The 18,095-nt window shown below is 50.6% G+C and overlaps 1 protein-coding gene across 8 annotated transcripts in view; it reads left to right on the top strand.

Moving 5' to 3' along the window:
* The window catches only part of MCF2L (MCF.2 cell line derived transforming sequence like), a 177,402-nt gene that overhangs the window by 57,371 nt on the left and 101,936 nt on the right, over positions 1 to 18,095 (top strand). For 2 of the 8 annotated variants that reach the window (XM_084879800.1, XM_084879806.1), the window contains exon 1: positions 866 to 1,054. The exons of 2 other annotated variants lie outside the window; for them this stretch is intronic. In XM_084879800.1, the coding sequence (XP_084735926.1) occupies positions 976 to 1,054 (79 nt within the window). In that variant the 5' untranslated portion in view covers positions 866 to 975. Of the gene's footprint in view, positions 1 to 290; positions 326 to 865; positions 1,055 to 17,267; positions 17,806 to 18,095 lie in introns of those variants that run through there. 4 more of the 8 variants (XM_084879812.1, XM_084879805.1, XM_084879808.1 and 1 more) reach the window with 3 other exon arrangements.

The raw sequence follows: 18,095 nt of genomic DNA, 5'->3' as shown, positions 1-18,095 counted from the left end.
TGTTCTTCTTGCATGTCCTTGGGATGTGGCAGCCCTGGCCTTGCACACATGACTCCCGTCCGCGGGCACTGAGGTGTAGAATGCACGCATGGCTTCTTGCCAAACATGGTGAGCTCGGAGGGCCTGCAGCGCACTTCGCTCCCCGCCCGCGTCCTTGGGCAGGCGGCGCCGCAGCGGGAGCAGCCGGGCCACCCGGCCACCCGAGTGAGGACCCTCCGAGGACCCCAGCACCCACTGACCTGGCGCTGCCCGGGCAGCATGCGGCGGCGCAGGGAGGACGCGCTAGGCTGTTGCGGCCTCTGCACCTGCCCGGGGACTGCCGGAGGTAAAGGGGGGCGGGCGGGCAGGCTAGCGGCCGCTCCCGCTCCCACACTCCCTCCTTCCTCTCCGGTGGGGGAAGGGGACAGAGAGCGCCCAGGCTGGGCAGCGGGGGCGGGGGGCGCCTCTGAGTGAGAGAGAGAGAGAGAGAGCGAGCGAGCTGCGGGCCGAGATCCCCGATCCCCGCGCGGTGCACACTCGGGACTGTCAGGTGATCCGTGGGTGCACACACCAGGGTCCCAGGTTACTAGGGTGAGTGCTCCCGCAGGGGTCCCTGGTGACCTTGGGGTGCACATTGGGGGCTCCCAGGTGAACTGGGGTGTGCACACTCGAGGCTTCCAGGTGGCCGCGGGCGTGCATGCGCCGGGCTTCCAGGTGACCACCGCGCGGGTGCACGCGGAGCTCCCCGGTGGCTGCGGGGACTGGCGGGGCGGGCGCGCTTCCGCTTCCGCTAAGCAGCCCCCACCCTGGCGCAGGGCGCGCCCCTTGGCGGGGCTGGGGACCAATCGAGGGAAGGGAGGCTCTGCCGTGCCCCCCCCCCCACTCCCTCCCTAGCCTCGCCGCCGCGCCCCCTCCCCACCCGGGCTACCCCACCCATGAAGCACCTTCTGGTGCAGAGGAGAGCAGCTGCGGAGGACCGTTTTGTTCTGCCGGAGGATGAGGTTTTGGCTGAGACATGAAGAGATGGCTTTGGAAGACATGGTGCAGAGATTAAATGCGGTTTCCAAGCACACGGGTAGGAGGAGCTGCTGGCCTTGCATTCTGTGTTCTTAAAGCTTGGCAATCCTGTGTTGAATCGTAGGGACATGCGTCTCATTTTTGTATGTAACAGCCTTCATTTCTCCTCCCTTCCCCCCTTTAGCAGTAATAACAGGAAAGAGCAGGTAGGATGGGCATTGATCTGGCAGCGGATAGGTTTCCATGGACCGTCAGCATGATTTTATTCTGCCAGGATCGTTACAATAATTGCCGATGGGTGCCACAGGCTTTCTAGGAGATGCCAGGTTTGCGGGTGGGGCGGTTGTCTGCAATCTTCTCGTCCCACCTGCATGTCAGTTGCATGTGAGCCATAGCCTGGAGAAAGCCCAGGTATTCGTGGATGGAGAATAATTTGAGCCGAGGGCTTTTCGAGCCCGGTGTGGGGACGGATGGTGGAGATGCCGGCTCCTTTGGAGGAGGAATGATCCGGATTGATCAGGTGGTTCTTTTCTCCACCCAATGTCGTCTCACCTAAGACAATTGTTTGAACATCGTGTGGGTCAAGGGTGGAAGTATAGCATTGCTGGACGTTCACGTTCTGTGTTCATTAAAAGGTTACTTTAAAATAAGCCTCTAGAAGCAAGTAAAAATGGATTCGCTTAGATATAACAAACACCCGGCTCTTGCTGTTGGCTTTCAATCAGTCACGTCTGAGTTTCCCTGTGCGGGAGGAGCACCCTCGGCATTCACTAGTTCTCCTTGAAACGAAGAGGGAAGAATCCGGGATGGTGAAAAGTGAGTTGCCACATTTCTACCGGGTGTTGTCATATGTTACGTTATATTATCATTACCTTGTTGTCGAAATAAGACTTTGCTGAAAGATGAGATTTTGTCAGTGACGTGGTGGAGCTGTGGTATTCTTTCTTTCCCTCTCTCTTTCTCCCCCTCCCACCCTCCATAAGTGGAATACACTCCAATGGCTTTTGAGAGCAAAGCAATGCTTAAGTCAGCAGAAGCATCATGGTGTGTGACATTCAGTGTTCCGTGGCGATTTTTGTGATCACAGCTCCTGAGCTGATTGTAGGTGGGTCAACAGGAAATAAAGCCATTTTTATGCCATCTGGCCCTTATTCTTAGAAAGGCAGCGAGCCTTTTGCCTGAAACACGAGCCGCCTTTTGCCAGGTGCGGGGTTTGGCGTGTGGCTGGGTGAAGGGCGCGGGGGACCGCAGCCTGGTGGCGGGGTGCTCCCACTGGGCCGGAGGGGAGGGCCGGCTCCTCGCACCCTCCGCACTGGCCAGCATTACAGAGTGGGAACTGTTCCAAGAGTGATGTCATTCCCTAGCGCACTGGCAGGGAGGTTTTTTCTTGAGCTCTGAGAGACGCATGTGCATCTTGAATTGCTAAGAGTCTATGTCTGAAAAGCAGGAATGACACTGGCCACTCACCTCATGTGCGTTGCAGGCCAGGTCCTTCACTTGGCCATGGGCTCTTTCTAAGCAGACACTCTGGAATGCGTGTCCTTTGACACATCTGTGCCGCCAGCAACTACAAATTTCACCAAGACTTTTTAAAAATATATATATTTTATTGATTTTTTACAGAGAGGAAGGGAGAGGAATAGAGAGTTAGAAACATCGATGAGAGAGAGTCATCAATCAGCTGCCTCTTGCATACCCCCTACTGGGGATGTGCCGGCAACCAAGGTACATGCCCTTGACCGGAATCGAACCCGGGACCCTTCAGTCCACAGGCTAACGTTCTATCCACTGAGCCAAACTGGTTTCAGCTTCACCAAGACTCTTAAAGCCAGGTCTGCAGAGGCCCAGCTTTATGCAGTCAAATGCTCTACCACTGAGCTATACCCCCAAGGCCCAGCTTTATGAATAGCCAGTATTGTTTTGCTAGACGAGAGGACCCCTGCATCCAGACCCCTGCTTTTCTCCCAAGAACACTGCCTCTTCCTTCATTGCACCCATTCTCCATGTGAGGCAGCCCTGGACGGAAGCTGTGAGGCATGAGGTGGGCTGGAGGGCTGTTGTCCGTGCTGTATTGACAAGTGCCATCCACCGAGCATGGCGTAGGGATGTAGGTCTACGTAAACCTCGCCAACTTAGGTCTACATCCCAGGCACTCCCTCTGTAGCAGAATGGCTTTTCCCCGGAGGCCGCAGAGTTGTTCCACCTCCAGGGTGACTTGGCATCAGCGGCAGGGGTGGGCTGGTGGTGCCAGGACGTGGGTCTGCATGTTGGTGCAGAGATTCAGGGCAGGGGGCTGGCCCACTTAGAACAGGGTCTGAGGGGAGGGCTTGGGTTCAATCACCTTGCACGGAGCTTTGTGGCGATTTCACCTGCACAGAGTCGAACCTTTCATGGCTCTACCCTGAACCGACAGGCATTTTATCTTTGTCCACTGGGCCAGACATGCTGCTTGCTGCCTTATTTTCACTTCAGATGTCTGTGTTGCTCCCACTTGGCAAGGATAGCCTGCATGCACGATGTACATCTGGTCGGTGAATCTTGTCTCTTTCCTGACCTTGAGAATTTAAATCGCACATGCTCTTGAACCTGAGCGTTAACCACAAGGCCAGGAGTACTTTCCAGTGACAAAACCTCCCTTCCATGGGGTAGGGCTTCTTTTCTAGCACTTGCATTATTTGGATTTTCTCTTCATATTGAGAGTAATTGGTGAACAGGAGATAAATCTTTGAGGGAGAAATGCTAATGGATCTAATTGATTCAGGCATTTTCCGAATGCGGAACAGTCATCCTCAAACTAGACCACCTGAGTCATCGGGAGAGAATCCTGAGCCCTACTTCCAGAGTTTCTGACTCAGGAATTCTGGGGCAGGGCCTGAGAACTCGCATTTTTAAGTTCTCAGGTGATGCTGATGGTACTAGCCCAGGAACTACAGTTGGAAAACCATTGCAGTAAAAGTCTTTAAATCAAGTGCCGCCTTCTCCATTAATTAACTTTGAGCAAAATATTAATTCTTGTTATGGATGAATGGGGTGGATGGATGGGTGGATAAATGGATGAAGCTGCATATGAGACTAAAAATAGAAACTTTATCATATACTGAATTTGTAATCCCCCCACCCCTTCCCTGAGGACTAACAACTTCATATATATATATATATATATATATATATATATATATATATATATATATATATTTTACAGAGAGGAAGGGAGAGAGATAGAGAGTTAGAAATACCAATGAGAGAGAGACATCAACCAGTTGCCTCCTGCACACCCTCTACTGGGGATGTGCCCACAACCAATGTACATGCTCTTAGAGCGGAATTGAACCTGGGACCTTTCAGTCCTCAGTCCGATGCTCTATCCACTGAGCCAAACCGGTTTCGGCAGGACTAACAACTTTTAGCTCTTACATATTGAATGAAGAAACCCTTGGTTTGCATCAGAACATGAGTGTTGAGGCGAGGGGTGCTGATGAGTCTGCCTCACTCCTCTGGTTGGAGTTCAGCCATGACACTCATACTCTTTGGCCCAAACATCTTCCTCTCTCTACCCCGTCCCCCTAACTTCCCCCCGTTCTGTCCCATCTTCTCATCTTCTACACTCAGTGTACCACCACCAGGAAGCTTACTTTCAACTGATACCTCAGCTGCTGGCTCAGGCACTGGAAGGATGGGGATGTTGTCCCCTCTGGTACTACCCTATTTCCCCGAAAATAAGACAGTGTCTTATATTAATTTTTGCTCCCAAAGATGCGCCAGGTCTTATTTTCAGGGGATGTTTTATCTTTCTATGCGCTAGGTCTTATTTTCGGAGAATGTCTTATTTTCGGGGAAACATGGTATCATCGCAGCAACGTTCGAGTACTGAGTGTCCATCCTGCAGGTGTGTCCCTCATAAAGCACCCAAGCATCCCGCAGTGGTGTTCTCTGTGCGCCACATCCAAATGCAGATGCCGGGAGAAGCGGGACTCTTTCAGCAAGTTCTGTTGCTGAGATCTCCAGGGAAGTCTGATGTCAGACAGTGGCAGTAGCTTTTGTGACAGACCTGACCTGGGCCTTCTTCAGAGTATAAATAGATGGAAAGGGGAAGGACATAGAACAACAAGCCCACATGTGTAGACAGTGCTCGGTGGGAGAGGATGAGGCCACATTCTTGTCTTTGATTGGTGGAGCCAGTGCCCCGCATAAGGGATCCTAATCTTCCTGTCCTGAGTTTTCCTGAAGAAACTGTTCAGTGCTGCAGCTATTCATTGTTACTGTCCTAATGGAAGCCCCTGGGGTCTCTCTCTCTCTTAAAAAAATATATTTTGTTGATTTTCCACAGAGAGGAAGGGAAAGGGATAGAGAGTTTGAAACATCGATGAGAGAGAAACATCGACCAGCTGCCTCCTGCACACCTCCCACTGGGGATGGGCCCGCAACCAATGTACATGCCCTTGACTGGAATCGAACCTGGGACCTTTCAGTCCGCAGACTGATGCTCTATCCACTGAGCCAAACTGGTTTCGGCGCCTGTGGGGTCCCTTGGTCCCCCACCTAGGACAGCCTGGCTTCAGCCAAGGACATGCCCACCTCTGCCTGTGTCATCCACCCTCCGTTTCTGGCCCCCGGAGAGCTCTGCCCTCTGGTCGTCTCTGGTCTCCTCTGGGATTGTGTCTCGCTCCTGGCAGAGGGCCCCCTGCACTCGTACAAGGGCTCTGGTGCCTGGCTTCCTTTCTTTCCCTATTGGCAGGGCTTGTTGTGACTCGTCTGCCTTCAGGGTCCCTGATGATGCTCACCTGCTCCCTCGGTGCCCCCCCTACTGATGCCACGACTTGTGGTTGGCATCACTGGGGCTAACCATGCCCATTTGCTCTGTACCAGCCCAAGTCCTACAGCCTTGTGAGGAACCCAGTTCCCCTGCCCCCCCCCCCCCCCCTTACCCAAACCCCAGTCAGTCCTGTGAGGGGTCTGGCTTGGTTAAGACATGAGAATAAATAGTGAACCCAGAAATTCCAAAACACAACCTAAGAACTTTTTTTGTGTAAACTTTGTACACGCTTTTGGAAGATTCTTCTGTGCGCAGTGTGGCTACCCGTGCTTGCATTACGGAGTCGGGATGTCCTTGTTGGGTGAGGTTGGGACAGCATGGAGGCTGGGGTGGCCAGTGAGGAGCTGGAGTGAGAGCAGAGGGGTCATGCCGGTGCACTCGTCACCCCCGGCTGCTGTAACAGAGGCACCAGGGACTGGGCGGTTTCAACAACAGGGCTTTATTTCTCACAGTTCTGGAGGCAGGAAGTTCAGGGTCAAGGTGTCAGCTGGGCGGCTTCTCCCAAGGCCTCCTTTCTTGGCGTGTAGATGGCCGTCTTCCTCCTGTGTGCTCACATGTCCACCCCTCCCTGCATGTCTGCATCCCAATCTCCTCCTATCAGAACACCCGTCCCCTTGGATGAGGGCCCCCTAATGACCTCGTTTTACCTGAAGCAAGTCCTCAAGGGCCCTGTCTTCAAATACAGTCGCATTGTGAGGTCCTGGGGATTGGGACTTGGATGTCTGGAATTTGGAGGGGCTCCGTTCATTCCCAGACTGCCCGATGGCTTGTGAACTGTGGGACCACAGCTCCAACCTCAGCTCAGATTCTGAGGGGAATCGGCGGCCTTTGAGATATTTAAGCAGAATTGCGGAATGGCGATAGGATCACATCCTGGTTTTCAAAGGCTTGTCTAGCTGCTAATTGAAAAGACAGAGGGAGCCAGGTGAAAGGAAAGCCACCCCCCGGTTCCGGTCCAGGAGAAGCTAGACGGCCACTGGGGCCAGGGTAGCAGGTTTGCCAGTGGCAGGTGGTGCAGACAGTGGGGTCTTGGCATGATTTGAAGGCGGGGCTGACTGAGCTGGACGTGGGCAATGAGAGGAAAAGAAGAGGGCTGTGGTGCCCACCCACCATTACCTGAACCACCCAGGCTTCTCACTGCTCTCTGGCCACAAACCCGCCCTGGGAAGATGGTGTCTGGCTGAGACGTGCTTAGTGTAGGCAGCAGGATGGGGGCTGAAGGACCAGAGTACCATGAATGAGCTTTCAGGGATATGAAGGTTCCCAGCACATCCTCAGAGGGAGAGACCACCTGAAGCTGCCCGATTGCACCTGTCAGAGGAAAGGATTCCTTCAAGGCTGATTCAGCAGGGGGCGTTGGTGTGCACATTTCTACACGGGAACGTTCAGGGGCTTTAAATGCAGGGACCACAGCATCCGGCAGCATCAAACTCCACCCAGCATGGTCTCCATCGGGGGCATTAATACCCACGCCTGCCTGCTGTCTTCTGCCTCGGTGATGGGATTCTTAAGACTAGTTTTTCCCCCAAATCCATTTTTTAAAAATATGTTTTTATTGATTTCAGAGAGAGGAAGGGAGAGGGAGAATGAGAGAGAAATATAAAAGAGGAGAGAAAAACATGAATCAGCTGCCAGAAGGCATTCCCCCCCCCCCCCCCCCCCCCCCCCCCCGCCTCCTGAGGATTGAGCCCACAACCCAGGCATGTGCCCTGACTGTGACCTCCAGGTTCATGGGTCAATGCTCAACCACTCTACCACACCAGCCAGGCTCAAATCCATTAAAAAAAAAAATGTTGAGTCCCTTATGAAGATAACCTTACAGATGAGTGAGATTGACATTGATGAGGGAGGGTTGAATATTTTGTGATGTGTAATTTAACTTCTGACTCGATAGGTGGGAACTATTTTTAAAAAAACAAATAGCTTACGTAGGAAATTTTTTAGGGATCTTGTTAGCAGAGATTCTGGAATGGGCTTTGGAAATTCTGAGTGTAAAGAGACGTTTGTGGATGAAATTAGTAACTTATTCGTATTTAGAATTGCCCATTGGAGGTGTTACTGGTTTCCCCCATCTAAAATGCAGGGTCCTCAGGGTGTGGTGCTAGCCCAGGCATCATCTGGAAGCTTGCTATACATGCAGATTCTCAGGCCTGGCCCAGCCAGGTGCGGGGTGCTCCAAGTGAGGCCCACACACATTTTGGGAGGGCGCCAGAGCCCAGGTTGGTGGGAAGATAAAAGCCGGGCACTGTGGCTCTTCAGTGGGCCCCAATGAGAAACAAGGAGGGCACTTTGTGCCTGTGCCACCTCTGTCTGGAGCTCCTGCTCACCCTTCAGTTAATCCTGGGTCCTGCCTCAGGAACCAGCCCAGGACCACTCCGGTGAGGCCTCCCACTGTGGCCCACATGGCTTTGTTATTCGTGTGCTCCTGTGCCCACACTCCTGGCTGCAGTGCTGTCCCCACCGTACTGTCTGCTTGGTGGTTCCTTTAAAGATGGCAAGATTTCCCCGTCCAAGCCCATAGGTAATTCCTGGAGGAGACCCAGCCCTGCGGTGAGTGCTTTCCTGTGAGGGGTACCCTGATCAGCAGTCCTTTGCCTTCTCCTGGGGTTTGCCTGTCCCTTAGCTTGCTGACAAACACTCCCAGCACGACCCTCGGCTGCTCTCTCTTTCTGCTTCGGGACAAGGCTCAGAACCTGTCCCTCTATTCTTCTGCCATTTTGGAGCTCTAATCTGCTTGGTGGTTGCTTTTCCACATCCATGAGTTCACGGAGTCTGGACCATGCCCTGTTTGACTTCATGTCCCCAGGCCTGGCACTTAAATGTGCTCCATGTGTGTTAGACTATCAAAGTGTAGAAAGCAAATGTTGACCTGAATTGAGAAATTGTGGCACGTAGGTGAAACATCTAAAGGTAAAATATTTGTGAACACTTTACTGATTTTCAAAAAGAAAGTGTGTTAGTAAAAAACTACCAATTTTAGCCGAAACCGGTTTGGCTCAGTGGTAGAGCGTCAGTCTGCGGACTGAAAAGTCCCAGGTTCGATTCCGGTCAAGGGCATGTACCTTGGTTGCGGGCACATCCCCAGTAGGGGGTGTGCAAGAGGCAGCTGGTCGATGTTTCTCTCTCATCGACGTTTCTAGCTCTCTATATCTCTCCCTTCCTCTCTGTGAAAAATCAATAAAATATATTTAAAAAAACACACAAAAACTACCAATTTTCCCTTCACAAATGATGGAAAAACATTATGAGTCCGTAAGGAAAGTGATCATCTTCAGCCAGCAGCAAGATAGAGTAAATTCTTAATAAAGTAACTTTTATGAGAGCGTGAGAGTGAAAGTCAAAGGCACTTCATATTTTGGTGCCTGGGATTTTGAGAAAGGCTTTCTTTACATCCTGTGTTGTCCTTCATGAACAAAGAGGAGGGAGAGTGACCATTGAGGTTCTTTGGGTTCCTTTTTAGCAAGCATTCACTCTCCCCTTCCACTGTGGGCAGAGCATGGGCCCCCCTTTGACTTGAACTTGGTCATCTGACTGGCCTTGGCATATCTGGTGCTCCCATGTATTTGCACAGTGAGCTGGCCCTTCCTGTTCCCCAATGATCCCTTGTGAAACATACCCAGGGCAGTCGTGGCTTCTCCAGCCTGGCTCCAAATGAGGCATGTGGAGCAGAGCCACTGACACAGAGTTTTGAACATGAGAAGAATACTTATAATTTATGTCTTACTGAACTGGTGTACAGCTTGTCACGCAGCAGTAGTATGGGACTCGCTAACTAATACAGACAGTATGCTACAAATAGTCAGCTGAACAATCAGCCATCCAATGGGAGAATGGCAGTTCTCAGGGTGACTCCATTGTCTTCTCATTTTTAAAGCATATGTTGAAATATTCTCTTTAACTATTGTTGGAAAACAGAAGACCTGCCAGAAACACGTACATGCCCGTCCAGCATGCCAGCCACTGTCCAGCAGAAAGAGGAACGGAGGTGTTCTCTTGGCCTCCAAGTAGAAGAGTTAAGAGCAGTGAATCAGTGAGTAGAAATTACAGGAAACACATTTTGACTAAAAGGAAATATTTTTCCAAAGGACTCCAAACACAGAGTGCTGGCTGTTGAACTGGCTGTCAAGACAGATTGTAAGTGCTGGTCCCTTGACTCTGGAGCCTAGCTGGGGACCTGTAATGGCCTTGGCAGCTCTCAGATTCAGCGGCTTTTAAAATTGCTAGACCTGCTCAAATGCTTTGTAAAGGTCTCTGAGATTTTCATGTTCAATGGACATGATTACACACCACACACACACACACACACACACACACACACACACAGTGAGTATTGGCTGCTTGTAATAGTAACGACTCTTGGTGGTTGAAGAGGAGTGTTCAAAAGACAATATGTAGGCCCAGCTGGTGTGGCTCAGGTGAGCATCCACCTATGAATCAGGAGGTCACGGTTTGAGTCCCAGTCAGGCCATATGTTGAGTTGTGGGCTTGATCCCCAGGAGACAGCCAATAAATGATTCCCTCTCATCATTGATGTTTCTATCTCTCTCTCTCTTTCTCTTCCTCTTTGAAATAAAAAATATATATATTTATTTTAAAAAAAAAAAAGATAATATGTATACTTTACAGCAGGGGTGGGGAACCTTTTTTCTGCAAAGGGCCATTGGATTTTTGTAACATCCCTCACGGGCCATACAAAATTATCAACTTAAAAATTAGCCTGCTATATTTGGTCAAACCTTAATTAACTCACCCCTAATGCCTTGGCAGGGCCAGACCAAATTATTTCGAGGGCCTTATATGGCCCACGGGCTGGACATTCCCCACCCCTGCTTTATAGCACAGTTAAGTCCCCACTTAATGTCCTCGGTAGGTTCTGTGACTTTAAAAGAAATGAAACCAATTTTACCATAAGCTTTTTTATGAATATAAATTAGAGTTAACTTCCTACGCTATCTCATCAACATTATAAGCAAACTATGTTATACTAAGTGATGTTATCGAGGATCTGCTGCTTAAGGGAGACCTTGAAGGCAATTTCAAACACAACATGCTGCAAGCATCTTGAAGTGAGCAGTTTTAATTAGTATTTGTAGAAATCAGTTACATTCATGCATCTGTGTTTGCTTGCTAATTATCGCTTTATTTAAGCAAAACGAACAAATGTAAAGTGTTTTGACTTAAGTGGGTCTTGTGTTGGTGGAACCATATCCGTATACGCAACATGATGCTTGCTATGGGTTGCCCTCCTTTGCCAGTGTCTCCAGATGATAATCACATTGTCAGGGTCTTCCCACATCTTTGCTCAAGGCTCCGCCTCCCTCCTCCCAGAAACAATTCCTGGACAGTCAGCTCTCCTGGCCTTGTTCACCTTATTTCCACGCAGCCCCATGTAGAATTTTATCATGTGCTGTTTGCATTGTCTGTTAATCGCTCGGCAGATCTGCATTGTTCTCCCTACTACCCTTGAGCTCCATGAGACACCGACCACATTCCAGACTCTGTGATCATTATCCTGGAACCACGTGGTGCTGACTCTAAAAGGCCACTCAGGGTGGCCCGTTTGCTCCAGTCTTTACGAACTCATGTCTTCCTAGCAGCTCCTTTGGCAAGTGTTCCTGGTGAGAGAACCTTTGCTGTCGGTCATCTGCATCAGCTCAGTTACAGAATTCTCCCTAGAATCAGACTTTTAGGGACTAGTAAATATAAAAAAACATAATCTGAGAAACCCTTCTTTTGTTATAACTAATAACAATGAATAAATATCGCAATGAAAAGCTTTCTGATTCTCAGCTACTTGTGAAATAGGTTACTACATTTTCCCTAGAAGAAAATAATTTTAACAGTCTCTTACGGTCCATGAATTCACAATTTAACCAAATGCTGTCTTCTGCACCTTAGTCTGAACATGGAGGCTGCCTGTGGAGTATCTGTACATTTTCTTCTGTTACACACACAGGCATTGCCAAGGTTGGAAGCTCTTTCTGTCTAAACTCACCTCTTTGCCAGATTTGTCATCTCTGTGCAAGTAGACAGCGTTAATACTTGCAGTTGGATTTGTACTATAATAAACAGTATTTTCACACTTCTGTATTTCTTCTGATCAACTAAGAACTTATCTGGACACATTCATTTTATACCTCTGGTTTTAGAGAAAGAAATGTGTGTTACATCTTTCAAAACAAGCTATTGCAGTTGTCAACTTGCACATACAAAAGTCTATTTGCCTAAATTCTAATTCCAGTTAAGTGCTGAAATTAAAATATAGCCAAGGCTCCTATAGTCCTATTTGGATAAAATTTGGAATGAGGTTTTCTGCCTTGTGGGATCATAATAAGAAGAGCACCACTGCAGAGAGTCCGTGTGAGTGTTAGAAAGTGAAAACACTGGAGCCATAACCTTGTGTTCAAATCCTGGCTCTGTCATCTGTCCACATGAGGTACCTCGGTTTCCCCATCTGTAAAGTGGTTCCATGAGAGCAGCTTGTCAGGTTGCTGTAAAGAGCAAGGGAGTTAAATTCACATGAAAAGCTGAGAGCTGCCTGCGGGCAGGAAGGTCTCAGCAAATACTTCTCGATGCCATTGTCACATATGAGTGTGCTTAGTGAGTGCCTGGCTCATGCGCTCAGTACATGTGGCTGCCACTATTATCTATACCAGTGTTTCCCAAACTTTTGACATATGTGTACCCCTTCTATAATTTTTGTAACGCTGAGTACCCCTTGTACTCATGAGAATGTAGAATTAGGCGCAGCTAAGCACGGTGCAGTGCATATCCCCACCAAACTCCGGTGCAACCCGTACCCCCGCCAAACTCTTCCCGTACCCCTGGGGGTACACGCACCACACTTTGGAAAACACTGATCTACACTAATAAAAGAGAAAGATGCAAACTGACCATGCCTTTGTGATACCCACCAGCCAATCAGGAGCGAGTATGCAAATTAACCCAACAAAGATGGTGGGTTAATTTGCATACACAGGCACTGAGAGGCCTGGGGCGGAAAGCAGGCATTCTGCACCACTCCAGCCGCTTGGGGCCTCTGGGCAGCGTGGGAATGCCGAAAGGCGGCTCCGGGCGAGAGCAAAGGCGGTGCCGGCAGCCAGGGGAAGGAAGGCCCATTCTTGCATGAATCTTTGTGCACTGGGCATTTAGTTATTACATATTATCAAGAATGTTTTCTGATGAACAATCCCAGTAATGAAACGTGGAGATTTTCCAGGCAAGTGAGAAGGAAATGGAAGCATCTGAGAGGCTGTGGCTTGGAGAGGAAGGGACATGTCAGGGGCTATGCCACACAGATGGGATTCTCCAAAGTGCTGTTAACACAGAGCACAGCCTGGATCCAGGCCTCAGCACACAGCTTATTAGGAAGGAGCTTCAAAGTCGGATGCTTCCTTTTTCCCCGCAGAGGAACATCTGTCCCAGCTTAAGTCCCCAAAGGTACAAATACTGAGGGGAAATAAACTTTTGGGAGGAGACCTTCAAGAAAATTTAAAAATGTAAGTTGGACAGTACAAAAGAGTAGATGCTCTTTCTAAACTTTAGAATTATGTGGTTTATGTTTATCTAAATTAGGGTTTCAGCAGATATTCTAGTATTTAGCTTTATTTCATTATTATAACAGTATTAAGTAAAGGACTCTAATCCCAAAGCATAAAGACCAGTTTCTTATTTTTATGGTCACACCATGGCTGTGGCACTTACCACAGGAAAGAACTGGTGTTAAGTTTCATCCATGACATTTTGGGCAAGATTTTAGGGACGGTGAACTGTCCCAAATATGACTTCACTTTTATAAGGATGATATGTCTTTAAAGATAAAAAAAAATCTTTCAAGTGTTTTAATTTCTGAATCCTTAAGAAGGGAGACTATGTCATTTGATATTTAAATGATCACAAACTACAGGAAGTTGTTGAATGTACCTAGATGTCAGGTCTCCAGGATTTATCAGTTTTATAATTTTATGACTCCATCAATTCTGCAAGGGCTAAAAAGTAATGCTACTGTTTTCTGAAAGCCATTCTTTAGCACTGGCAGGATTGCTCATTCATAAACACACGTTTGTTCATCCTCACCAGACACTTAGACAGAGTCTGCTCTGTGCTGATGTGCCAACCTGGTGGAACCTGACCGTGAGGGTCTGCCTGGGTCTGGAAGCCTCACCAGGAACAATCTAGACACAAACCATCACTTGAGGTGAGGAGTGTTAGAGCCTCACGTGGAAAGTAGAAATGAGCATTTTGATGCTCTGCATGTCTATTCTTTCATTTAAGATTTGGCCCAGCCACATCCCAATCTCTGTCTTTGAAATATTTTTTTTTCAAACACAGCTTAGAAAGGACTTAGGTCACCATGTCATCTGTTATCTGTGTCCTAATAGAGCTCTAAATGCACATGACTTGGGTGGGCATATCTCTAGAGTTTGTCATGATTGGTCAATTGTGGTGGAACTTTGTTTTAGAAAATTAAGCATATCATTTAATCATTATTTTACTCCTAAAAAGAAACCTTGGTTTCCCCAACAATGGTTCTATTCCCAGGTTACAGAGGCCTCAGAATTTTAGAGAAATGCAGTGTCTTACAGGTTGTCTTGCTTGCCCAGCTTTCAGGATTTTCTGTCTTTGTTAGAGGAAAGGTGTTGTCGTTAAAAATGACAAGAATTAGCCCAACTCGAAGCCCCCTATTAAAACGGAACACTGTAGTAGTGACTAGCAGTGTGGCTCCCTCAGGAAATGCCGTCACGTAGGGCTGCGAGGTTGTGACCGGGAGCAGTGCCAGGTGAGCGGGCTGGTACTTGGCACTGAACAGGAGGGGGTTTCGCCAGGTGTGTCGCTGCCCGTGGGCCTCAGGGATTGCCAGATTTAGGAAAGATTATTCAGCGCAAGGAGAACGATTCATCCATCTACCCACAGCCACACAGCGGTGCCAGGCACCAGGTCCAGCGAAAAACCCAGAAAAAGGATAAAGTGAGGAGAAGTTGAAACGACACTTGTCTGTGGGAGGGAGACGTGCCTAGCGGGGCCGGGGACTCCACGCGTGGGTGCTGGTGTGCAGTGTCTGCACCTGCCAACATCGCGCAAATTCCCTGAATGCAAGCGCCATGTATGGTTTTCTGCACACGGTCTTTTTGAAAAGAGAGAAAACAATTTTTGGAACCGAGTCCTCAAGTGTGGCTTCAATGAAGCCCTTCAGCAGGCAGCGGCTTCCCTGCCTGCGTCAGCCCCGGAAGAATTGAATTTTCAATTACCCAGCATCTCCTCTGGTTGGAGACTGCACTTAGCAACTCCCTGCACTCCTGACATGATTAACTGAAGACGCTTTTACTGCCGAAAATCATGCCATTTATTGATGTGAAACTTAACAATCGCTGGAGGCCCCATTGTGTAAAATATACTCTTGAGGTGTAATCTACAAGTCGGTCCACTTCTCAAGTGGTCTGGTTCCTTCCGCTTCCCCCGGCCTCGCCGAGCCCACCCAGGGAAGGCCAGGGCCATGCGAGAGAGAATTGGATCTCAGGTGTGTTTTGTATATTTTTCCCCCCCTGGAGAGCTAGGAAGGAGTTTGGGGGAGGACATGCCCACTGGCTGCTGGGAAAATCCCGTAGAGTTTTTAAGATGTTTGCCCAACCCAGTGGCTGCGAAGGCCCAAGATGGAGGAAACGGACAGATTGTGAGTGGGGCTGAGATTCAGTGTTGACTTTTGGTAAAGGGTGCAATTAGTAACATCTTTAGAACACATTTAGATGCTTAGGGGGGACGGGATTAACCCACATCCACCGGAAGGAAAGAACACATTGAATCACAAACTGTCTGCATGTGCACGTGTGTGTGTTCTGACTTACTGGCCGCTCAGGGAATGGTCCCGACATTCCAAATTGTCACAGTTTTCTCTGCACATCTTAGCACTTATAGGGGGGAGGGGCGGGGAGAGAAAGATCCACAGAGAGGAATTCGGTGCGGACCTCAGAAGCGACGCGTGGCAGATGCTCGCTGCCGCTGGCCACCGGCTTGTGGCGGGCTGCTCCTGGGAGCCCGTAGCGGCCACGTTTCCCTGAGTCTTTCCCTGGGGTCCTGTGTCCTGAACCCGATGGAAGGACCCCTGGTCACGGGAAGAGGACCTGCGTCCTGGACATGCCACATCAAACGCGCCATCTGTTTCCTCCTGATTGTGTGTTGGGAGGGGCCTCTGCCTAGAAGCCGGTGAGCAGGGGCAGACATGGAAACCCGAGTGCCGGACGGCCCCCGTGGCTAACGCTCTGCATCTCGGTCACGCTTTTCCTTTGCTTCTGGGTGAAGGACGTGTGGCCTGTGACTGTCCAGGTTCTGTGCACGGGTTTCCTCTTGTGTCGTCTTAAGGAGGCTGCACAGCGAGCTAGCTTCCCTCCGTGAGGTCTCAGGTGGCCCCAGAGGCCAGCTTGCCACACCTACAGGTACCAGCTGGGCATGGAGGGTGGCGGCAGGAGGGTTAGAGCAGCCAGCACCGGCTCCGCCTGCCCTGTCTCCCTCTCTTGACACCTTGAGTGCTCAGAGGTGCAAATCTCCAGGCCACCGAGGAGAGCGCTGGGCAGAAATCCTGTCTGTGGGAAGCTGCCCCTCTTAGGGGCTGAGGAAGCGCACATTCCCCGGACCAGGACGGTCCCCTCGGCTTCACAGTCTCCAGCGGGAAGGACTCGTCAGCCTATGAACGTGTCTGGGAGGAGGGTGCACCCTGAAAGACTAAAATTAAATAAAGGCGCTTATCTTGCTGTCCACCAGAGATGCCTGCTCTAATCACATTAGCTCACACAAGGGCGCACGGTGCACGGGGGATAGCCTGGTCTTTGCAGACAGAGCTCAGGGCTCACCTCCGTCACTCATTCTGCAACCTTCCTCATGTAATGAGCACGCGTAAGCTCTTGGAGCCTAAGCGTTGCATTTTAAGTGGCACTGACATTTGCTGCCTGTCAGGTTGGAGGCAAGGATCTGCAACACCAGAGTCTGCCCCACGGGCAGCTGGCACAGAGCAGGGGGCAGCAGCTCTGGGGCCAGAGGAGCATCCCCCGCGGTCACTGGGCAGTCCTTCACCCCACCCCGCCCCGGGGGAGTTGCCCGGACCCCAGGCTCTGCAGCCACGCTGGGCTTGGGGCAGGTTCAGCATCTCCCTGTGGAAAGTGTCGGCCTGCCAAGCCAAACGGCGTTATTTCCTTTTTCCCAAGCTGGACAACGGGGCCGGGAGCAACAGACGGCGGAACTTCCAGTTTATTTCAAGAGAGCCTGGGGCTGCTTCCCCTCCCTTCCTCCTCCCGCTTTGTAGTTAGTTGTACAGTTGTTTGTTTGAACTTGAGACTTCCTGAACTTGGAAGGTGTTTTTGGCATGGGCCGTCGGAGCAGCTCCTTACCATTCGGAGCTCCAGCCAGCACGCACAAGCCCCCTTTCTGAGGAAGGAAACGCCCAGAACTCGCCAAGAGAGCGGCTGGGTGCGGCCCGGCCTCCACTCTGCGGGAGTCTCTCCTGACACCACAGGCATCTCCTCCCGCCGCTGCCTGTCCTGCCGGCACCCCTGTCTCTGCAGGTGGCAGGGGGCAGGCCCGGGGCGAGGGAGGGCAGGTTCTGAGCTGCCCAGAGTGGACTGTCCGTGCAGGCAGTTGTTCCAGAGTGAGGCCTGGACTTGGAGACGAGGGGACAGACTTGATGTGACGCTCTGGTCACTAGAGGTGGTGCGCCCGCCCGGCCCAGCGTGCAGAGCTGCACCGGGTGCCCTGGCCCACGTCGCCGGTGCCTGCAGGCTGGTGGAAACCACCTCGCTCTGGCACGGGGGCCGCGTCTGGACCTCGTGGGAGCCTATCCTGAGGACTCAAAGCCTCCGCTGCTGCTGCTGCTGCTGCTGCTTGTCCCTGGTGGAGAGACCAAGTGATGGCCGAGAGGCGAGCGTCACAGGGAACCCCTGGGGGCCCCCAACGTCGATTCTGGCTGCTGACCCGGAGGCGCCGGGGGACCTCGAGGCGCCCAAAACCCGGTGAGGCGGGAAGGGGTGGCACCACCCGGGGTGCACAGGCACAGGCTCCCAGTGTCCCCTTAGCAGGCAGGCACGTCCCTGTCTTTTTCCTTGCCCATTTCTTTGGTGGAAAAATGTGTGCCATTTGCAATGCTTTTTTAAAAAGGTTAGGAGTGACGGGTTGAGCAGTCTTCACGGAAGCCAGACTTCAGGTCGAGTTTCGTTTGACTTATTCTAAGTGTTCGGGGTCTGAGGAAGCTGGACTCGCCTGTCTCTGCGCTGGCGGGATGATCATGGGGTAGACACAAGGG

The sequence above is a fragment of the Pipistrellus hanaki genome (genome assembly GCF_964339955.1).
Source record: "Pipistrellus hanaki genome assembly, chromosome: 3".
Taxonomy (NCBI): domain Eukaryota; kingdom Metazoa; phylum Chordata; class Mammalia; order Chiroptera; family Vespertilionidae; genus Pipistrellus; species Pipistrellus hanaki.
This window is presented reverse-complemented; position numbering and strand designations above follow the sequence as displayed.